This window comes from Tupaia chinensis, unplaced genomic scaffold (assembly GCF_000334495.1).
Source record: "Tupaia chinensis unplaced genomic scaffold, TupChi_1.0 Scaffold000575_1, whole genome shotgun sequence".
Lineage (NCBI taxonomy): Eukaryota > Metazoa > Chordata > Mammalia > Scandentia > Tupaiidae > Tupaia > Tupaia belangeri.
The window spans coordinates 372,965-381,665 of record NW_006160089.1 but is presented as its reverse complement, the minus strand read 5'-3'; the positions used below and the strand labels follow the sequence as shown (position 1 = coordinate 381,665).

The 8,701-nt window shown below is 37.8% G+C and overlaps 1 protein-coding gene and 1 pseudogene across 4 annotated transcripts in view; one reads left to right on the top strand and one right to left on the bottom strand.

Annotated features, from left to right (window-relative positions):
• The window catches only part of LOC102482159 (roquin-2), a 66,361-nt gene extending 58,559 nt beyond the window's left edge, over positions 1-7,802 (top strand). For 3 of the 4 annotated variants that reach the window (XM_014591469.2, XM_014591468.2, XM_006158206.3), the window contains 8 exons: positions 1,876-2,022; positions 2,350-2,563; positions 2,802-2,886; positions 3,950-4,031; positions 4,136-4,270; positions 6,163-6,270; positions 6,366-6,514; positions 7,426-7,802. In XM_014591469.2, the coding sequence (XP_014446955.1) occupies positions 1,876-2,022; positions 2,350-2,563; positions 2,802-2,886; positions 3,950-4,031; positions 4,136-4,270; positions 6,163-6,270; positions 6,366-6,514; positions 7,426-7,621 (1,116 nt within the window). In that variant the 3' untranslated portion in view covers positions 7,622-7,802. The remainder of the gene's footprint in view (positions 1-1,875; positions 2,023-2,349; positions 2,564-2,801; positions 2,887-3,949; positions 4,032-4,135; positions 4,271-6,162; positions 6,271-6,365; positions 6,515-7,425) is intronic. The other variant, XM_006158207.3, reaches the window with a different exon arrangement.
• On the bottom strand, positions 2,896-3,545 carry LOC114009623 (60S ribosomal protein L18a pseudogene; annotated as a pseudogene).
• Positions 7,803-8,701: the final 899 nt, after the last annotated feature.

The following is an 8,701-nucleotide window of genomic DNA, read 5'->3' as shown; positions in this document are numbered from 1 at the left end:
CCACGCCGCAATCCCTTCTCCTCCATTCTCCTCTAGGGATCTTGAGCGTGCACGCACACATGCCTGGTGTGAGTTTAAGCCACCTGGTCCAGGACTCGAACCATGGTCGACTAAATGGGAGTCCAGCAACATAGCCATTACGCCAACTTCTGGTCCCAAAAATGTTAATTTTTTATGTATTGTGCTTTAGGAAATGAGTATTTTCCTAAGAGTCATATCTGATATCAGTTAGTAATATGACTCAGACATTTTGCCTTTTTGGCCTTCAGTTCTTTTTATCTGTATAATTAATAAACTAAATTTAATGATTCTTACAGTTTTAATATTCTGGTCCTTTGGTATTTCTTACAATCCCTTTAAAATACATTCACTTCCCTTTCAAGTTCTAGAGCCTCTTTGAACTTTGTTCATTCTTTAACACTTCATAGTTTATCAGTTATTTCCCCTTATTTGCACATGTTCTTTCTTCAAGAAAATTACAGACTCTTTTAGGACATAGACTGTGACCGTGTGAGTTTATTTTTGTTAAAAAAAAATTTGAACTCCTTGTATAGTTTTTTCATAGTATGAATTTTTCTTGAGCTTTTTGATACTTTTTGATTGGGTTTTGTTTGTTTGTTTTCTTTTTTATGTTTATTATTTCTTCTGTGAGTGAAAGAGACAGACAGCATACCTCAACAGGGTTATGATGCCTATGATCCATCTCCAGCCTCAGCCAGCCCTGGACCATGGGCATGTGTGTGCTCAGTGTACTGAGAGAGTGTCTAGCCAGGAATTCAGAGCCCTCCTATGTGAGTCAGCCTTATAGAGAGAGAGTACATTTTATTGCGAGGCCACTATCTGTACTTGTTTTTTGCTTTTTTTAAAAGACTTACTTTATTTAACTTTATTTATTTACCTTTTTTTAAAATTTGACCAGAGAGGGACAGAGAGAGACAGAGAGACAGAAAGCGAGAAATCATCCCCCAGGGGGGATGGCCACACCGCAATCCCTTCTCCATTCTCCTCTCGGGATCTTGGGCACGCACACGCACGTACACGCACCAGGCATGAGTTTAAGCCACCGGGTCCGGGACGTGAACTGCGGTCGATTACGTGAGAGTTCAGCAACATAGCCATTATGCTAATTGCTGGTCCCTAGAGAGAGAGCACATCATATTGTGAGGCCACTATGTGTACTTGTTTTTTGCTTTTTTAAAAAAACTTATTTATTTATTTACCTTTTTTTAAAATTTGACCAGAGAAGAACAGAGAGAGAGAGAAAGCAAACTGCCAGGTCCAGGACTCAAACCGCAGTCAACTACATGAGAGTCCAGTAACATAGCCATTATGCTAATTGCTGGTCCCTAGAGAGAGAGCACATCATATTGTGAGGCCACTATGTGTACTTGTTTTTTGCTTTTTTAAAAAAACTTATTTATTTATTTACCTTTTTTTAAAATTTGACCAGAGAAGAACAGAGAGAGAGAGAAAGCAAACTGCCAGGTCCAGGACTCAAACCGCAGTCAACTACATGAGAGTCCAGTAACATAGCCATTATGCCAACTGCTGGTCCCTGGTTTTGATAGTATCAGAAGTTCCTTATGAGCACTTAAAGGACAAAGTAAAAAGAGAAGGCAGACTATTTTCTATTTCATAAAAACGATTTGTTGCTTATAATAGTTTTATATTAGTTATTGAAATAATATGTTGGGTTTTGGAAACTCATGACACATTTTTGTATAGAAAGAGATAGAAAATTACGTCATGACTTTCCTGGCAGCCTAATAGTTATTTAATGTAAAATCTTCTGAATTTTGTAATATTTTATATTAATAGCAAGTTTATAAATTTAAGTTTCTTACTAATTGGCCTTTTTTTTTTTTTCCCAATCAGTTCTCTGAGAGTGTGAGTGGTACAAAATTTGAAGATGATCATCTTTCCCATTATTCTCCCTGGTCTTGTGGCACCATAGGCTCCTGTATAAATGCCATCGATTCAGAGCCCAAAGATGTAATTGCTAATTCAAATGCTGTGTTAATGGTATGATTTTGCTGGGATGAAGGAGTTGGAGGTGGGGTAGATAATATACATTGACTCAAGTTTTAGAATACTGTTATCTTTGTATCATTAGTGTATAACTCATCTGTAAGCAGCAAATCTTTATTTAGTAAGTCTGAAATAAATTGCATTTAATGTTTAAATTATTTTAACTTAGTTTGATGCTTTACTATACTGGCTTGATTATCATTAATATCTTGAGCTAGTGTTAAATTTACCAGAATTACATTTATTTTAATGGTATACATGTACTTTTATTAATAGCTGACGTAATTGCCAACAGTCCTTTTTTTGGGGGGGTTTATGCAGGACCTGGATAGTGGAGATGTTAAGAGAAGAGTTCATTTATTTGAAACTCAGAGAAGGACAAAAGAAGAAGACCCAATAATTCCCTTTAGTGATGGACCCATCATCTCAAAATGGGGTGCAATTTCAAGATCTTCCCGTACAGGTTACCATACCACGGATCCTGTCCAAGCCACTGCTTCCCAAGGAAGTGCAACTAAGCCCATCAGTGTATCAGGTAATCTATTTAAGTAACACCTAGCCTGCTCTGTTGTAGGTACTGTAATTTTTAAATCTCAACCTGTGAGACAGAGACCATTTCCCTCTATTTTACAACAATAGTGAACTCAGATTTGAATGGAGAGTAAAGGTGCTAGGGCACTTTGAATATTTGAATATAGATCTGTGAAAAGTGCACATTCACATCTATGTACTGAATTTTTACTTTGCTAATTATTGTTTCAACATTTCTACAGATTATGTCCCTTATGTCAATGCTGTTGATTCAAGGTGGAGTTCATATGGCAGTGAAGCCACATCATCAGCACATTATATTGAACGGTAGGTAAACTTGCTCTCGGTTCTTTTTGTTTTCACCAGCTGGGGTGAGTTTATTTGGGCTGCCCAGGTCAGGAGGCCCTGCCCTAGAAGAAGGTGTTGGGCCTCCTCGTGAAGTGTGGCTTGTGCTAGTGACGCAGGACTCAGTGGGGCAGCAGGAACTTGATCTTGGAGTTGTGGAACTACTCGACCACCGGCCAGTGGGCACTTTATTGTCGCAGTCTCCTCACCTACATGATCTGATTAGAGTGCATGTGGGCAAGCTGCCAGACGGCCGTGTCAACGGTAGCACTGGGTGATGGCACCCAGTGGTGAGGTCCCAATAATCCTGGTACATGTGGGTGCTACTGCACAAGTTGAAGGGTATCTAGATATAGAAGTTCTTTACCTGCAGTGGAGACTTTTTGATCACCTGTCACAGAAGATGATTTCCCCTGAAGACTTTATTTTCTTTAGCTGAGATAGTCAGGACCAGAATTGAGAATTGGCAATCATGTGGTTGGGGGTAGAGGGGCGACATGATGCATTTGGGGATGAGCAGACAGTGCCTCACCACCTTGTACTCTCCAAGTGTGCCTGAGGCCTTCATGACCCTCTCTCCACTTTCACCACCGGCCACAAAAGGGCCCTCAATTCTTTAGGATTAGGATTTTTTGTTTTTAAACTTTGTTTGTTTGTTTGTTTGTTTAAATTTGACCAGAGAGAGAGAAAGTGAGAAAGCAAGCCACCAGGTCTGGGGACTCAATCTGCAGTCAGCCACGTGGGAGTCCAACACTCTTAACCACCACGCCACCTGCCGGTCCCAGGATTGGGATATTTTATTCTTGCTTTATACGTATCTTCGAAGCATAAACCATACCCACATTTTTTCATGAAATGTGCTTTGCTAGTTTGAGCTGTATAACTAATTTCTGGAAAAAAAAGAAAAGTCTTACTTTCACGTTTGGAATGATGACAAAAATTTTCAGGATTAATTTATAATATAAAATTTATATATAATCATTACTACTTTTGTTGCTTTATTTATTTTACTTTTATTATAATAAACATATTTCTTTTTTTAAAGGGACAGGTTCATTGTTACTGATTTATCTGGTCATAGAAAGCATTCCAGTACTGGAGACCTTTTGAGCATTGAACTTCAGCAGGTAGGCTTTATGTAACTTAGCTTCGAATAAAAAAAAAAAATAGAGTGATACTCAAAAGCTATTGTTATAAACTAACTCCTTTTTTTTCCTCTCTCCTTATTCAGGCCAAGAGTAACTCATTACTTCTTCAGAGGGAGGCTAATGCTCTGGCCATGCAACAGAAGTGGAATTCTCTGGATGAAGGCCGTCATCTTACCTTAAATCTTCTAAGCAAGGAAATTGAACTGAGAAATGGAGAGGTAAAGAAACGGAGTATCTCAGCTTCATGCTTAATGTATTTATTTCCTGTTGCTGCACATTGGTTCATATCATTGCTTAGTGGATTTTAATGTGTCTTTTTTTGATGAGTGAATAAGTCCTTTTGAAAATTACACTAGAGGGGCCAGCAGGTGGCCTGGTGTTTAAAGTTTTAGACTCCCAAATGGCCAATAGTAGTTCAAATCCTGGACCTGGCACCTTCCTTTCTTACTTTCCCTCTCTCTCTCTCTTTGTCTCTCCCTGTCCTGAGCACATGTCCCCTATAGAAAAATTGAAAATAATAATAATATTAATCAATTAATAATTCATTTCTTAAAGAATTATTTTAACTTTATCTGTTTATTTGTTTTTCTTAATTTGACCAGAGAAGGATAGAATTAGAGAGAGAGAGAGAGAGAAAGCAACCTGCTTACAGTTGGCCGTGTGGGAATCCAGCACTCTTAACTGCCATATCACCTACTGGCCCCAAATTAATAATTCTTAAAAAAAAAAAATTACAGTAGAGGATCTGATCGGCCCTTTGACTTCAAGGTTAAGAAAGCCCAATTCGGTAACCAGCAGTTAGCGTAATGGCTATGTCGCTGGACTCCCACGCAGTCGACCGCAGTTCGTGTCCCGGACCCAGTGGCTTAAAACTCACGCCGGGCGCGTGTGCGTGCGTGCCCAAGATCCCGAGAGGAGAATGGAGGAGAAGGGATTGCGGCGTGACCATCCCCCCTGGGGGGTGATTTCTCGCTTTCTGTCTCTATGTCTCTCTGTCTGTCTGGCGAGCGCACGCGCCCTACAGTGAAAATCTCTCAAAAAAAAAAAAAAAAAGCCCAATTCATGGGGGCCAGCAGGTGGTACATTGGTTGAGGCGCTGGACACTCCCACATGGCCAACTATGGTTCAGGTCCCAGACCTGGTGGCTTGCTTTCTCATTTTCCCTCTCTTTCTTTCTGTGTCCCTCTCTGGTCAAATTTAAAAATGAATGAATGACTAAATAAAATTAAATAATTCTTTTAAAAAAAAAAAAGGAAAGAAAAGAAAGCCCAATCCCACATGGTTGATCACAGAGTTTGAAACCCAGGCCTGATGGCTTGAAAAATATATCAGGCATGTGTGAGTACATACCCAGAATCCTGACAGGATAGAAGAATGGAGAAGGGATAGCAGTATGACCTTTAGGGTAGGTTTTCTTTCTCTCTTTCATGAGCATATTGCACCCTCTGGCAAAAAAAAAAGACTGACTAGAAGTAAAATTGTACTCCCAGATTTTTATTTTTTAATTTCTTTCTTTCTTTCTTTGTTAGTTTGCTATAGGATGTGTTCACTAGCCAGAGAGAGACAGAAAGAGGGAAAGTGAGAGATCACTGTGCCGTATGGGGGATAGCCATGTGCAGTCCCTTCTGAATCTCTTGGGATTTGGGGCATGCACACACATGTTACTTGGCATGATTCTCAAGCTGCTTGGTTCAGGACTCAAACCACACAGCCAGTCATGTGGGATCTAGGCACTTTAACCTTCATGTCATCTTAACCTCCACCCTACCCGCCTGCTCTGTATGTAGTCCTGGTTTTCAAAATAATTCATTAGATGGGACCAGCAGGTGGCATGGTGGTTAAAGCGTTGGACACTCCCACATGGCTGACTACAGTTCAAGTCCTGGACCTGGTGGCTTGCTTTCTCACTTTCTCTCTCTCTGTGGTTAAATTAAAATAAATAAATGAATAAATAAAAATGAAATAAATTTAGAAAAAAAACAGTGATAAAATGCTATAAAATACAATAAAAATTTAAAAAATAATAATTTATTAGTTAATGAATTCTCATTTTAATTTAAAAAGGAAGCCCAGGTTAAACAGGTATAAAATCAATATTTTTCTTATACAGAGTGATTATACAGAAGATGCAACTGATACTAAGCCCGATAGGGATATTGAGTTAGAGCTCTCAGCACTTGATACTGATGAACCTGATGGACAAAGTGAACAAATTGAAGTAAGTGCAACAGTTAGATAATTAGGAGGCTTTTTTTCATTTGAAATTTTGAAGTATAAAGTATTTCATACTGAAGTGTTAACATTTTTTCTTAGGAGATTCTGGACATACAGCTTGGTATCAGTTCTCAAAATGATCAGTTGCTGAATGGAACAGCAGTGGAAAATGGGCATTCAGTCCAGCAACACCAAAAGGAGCCACTTAAGCAGAAGAGACAGAGTTTAGGTGAAGACCATGTGATTCTGTGAGTGTTAGACAGAAAATTCATAACCCATGGGCATATAGGACATGAGTATTTAAAGAAAATAGTTGTGTTAAATTCATTTTTGACCTTATGCTATGAAGGAAAGACCTTCTATTAGGAAATGATTTGGTCACTACGGATTTTTAGGAAAGAAGGGGTAAATTTGAGCTAACCAAGTGATCCATTTTGCTAGCTTGAAACTGCTTTTTGTTGGGATAAAGTTAGCCTGTGCTCCAGTATCAGGTTATATTTCATCAGTCTGATAGACTTCTAAACTACAAAGTGGAGAATTAAAACCTAGATTAAGAATTTCTCTTTAAAGGAACCAGCAGTTAGCATAATGGCTATGTCGCTGGACTCCCACGTAGTTGACCGTAGTTCGCGTCCCGGACCCGGTGGCTTAGAACTCACACCGGGCGCGTGTGCGTGCGTGCCCAAGATCCCAAGAGGAGAATGGAGGAGAAGGGATTGCGGCGTGGCCATCCCCCCTGGGGAGTGATTTCTCACTTTCTGTCTCTATGTCTGTCTCTGTCTGTCTGACAAGCGCACACGCCCTATAGCGAAAATCTCTCCCAAAAAAAAAAAAGAGAGAGAGAGAAAAAAAAAGAATTTCTCTTTAAAAACCATTCTTAGATTTTCTAAGATTTTCTTGGCTATTCCCATTTTGTATAATTATTGTCAAAAATATTGGCTTAATCTTGAGCTTGAAAATTTAGCCGTTGCCAGTATTTAATTATTGTTATTATAATTTTTGGAAAATGGGACTTTCTTAGTGACTTCTGATACTTATTAGTGTAAAGATAGGCCTTTGCTCTTAACATTTGATATAACATTTATTAAGGATGTATGGTTACTCTTAGATGTTTTCACTTAAAGCTAATTTGTTTTCACTCTTGTTTATTTTCTCTCAGGGAAGAACAAAAAGCAATTCTGCCGGTAACTTCTTGCTTTAGCCAGCCACTCCCAGTGTCTATTAGCAATGCAAGTTGCCTCCCCATCACCACATCTGTCAGTGTTGGCAACCTCATTCTGAAAACTCATGTTATGTCTGAAGATAAAAATGACTTTTTAAAACCTGTTGCAAATGGGAAGATGGTTAACAGCTGAAAGGAGATTCATCTTTCAAATTTGTGACCACACCATGGAAGCATTTACACTAGCTTTTTATATATATAATATATATTATATAATGTATATTTTTTTTAAAAAAAAGATATTACTGGGGGCATCCATTTCCTGTGGACTCTTTGATACTTCAAGCCCTCTTGCATTAGCATTATAAAAAAAAGAAAATTTACTTTACTAGGGTAACATGTTCACTTTCCAGAAATAATTGGAATCTGGACAACATTTAACTTAAGCTTCAAGCAGCTTTTTATGAGTTTGTAGCAATCCGGTGCAGTAACTGAGCCATTTCCTATTTTAAATGGCTTCTGTAGAAAATTAACAACTCAGTTATTAAACTAGCAGGATCCTACAATGATACATCTAGTGAAAGTAGACTTAATTAACTTATTTATTTCTATTTTATGTTTCACTGAGAGAAATTTCCATCTCATTCCAGCTGCTTTATTTATCTTTTTCATGGAACTTTGCATGGATTTTGTTTTCCTTTTTTTCTTTTCTTCTTTTGAAGAGTGGAGTTAGATGTTCTTACCATAGAATTTTACAGGGTTATATACTAGCTTTCTTTACTGCATTATATGTAGGAGTGTGGTGCAGTGCTTTTATCTGTAACATTTAATTTTTTTTTTAATTCTCCATTTTTCAAGAATAGTTTCTGCTTTGTTAATATTTATACACAGGCTACTTGTTGAGTAATTAATTAAAAATATAACCAAGTGCCTAAGTCTTTCAGCTGATATACTAGATATTAAATTCTCCTAAGTTATGCAGAATCGTTTTTACAATTTTGATAAATTATGCACTAATGTAATGGCAGTTTTTTAAAATGCAGATTTAAGCCTGTACATTATTGAATCTGATGACTTGGCAAAAGAATCAGGTGCTTTCAGCTTTCTTGAGAAAACCCTGTATGTAGCGTTTGCACTGACTAACAAGATGGTATTGCTGGGTTTTTAATTTAAACTAATTAATTTGGATGTTCATTGCATTATCTTGGTTAAATATTATTTGTTGTTATTTCATGTTGGGGTTTAATTTTCCTTGTTTTTTTTTTTTTTTTTT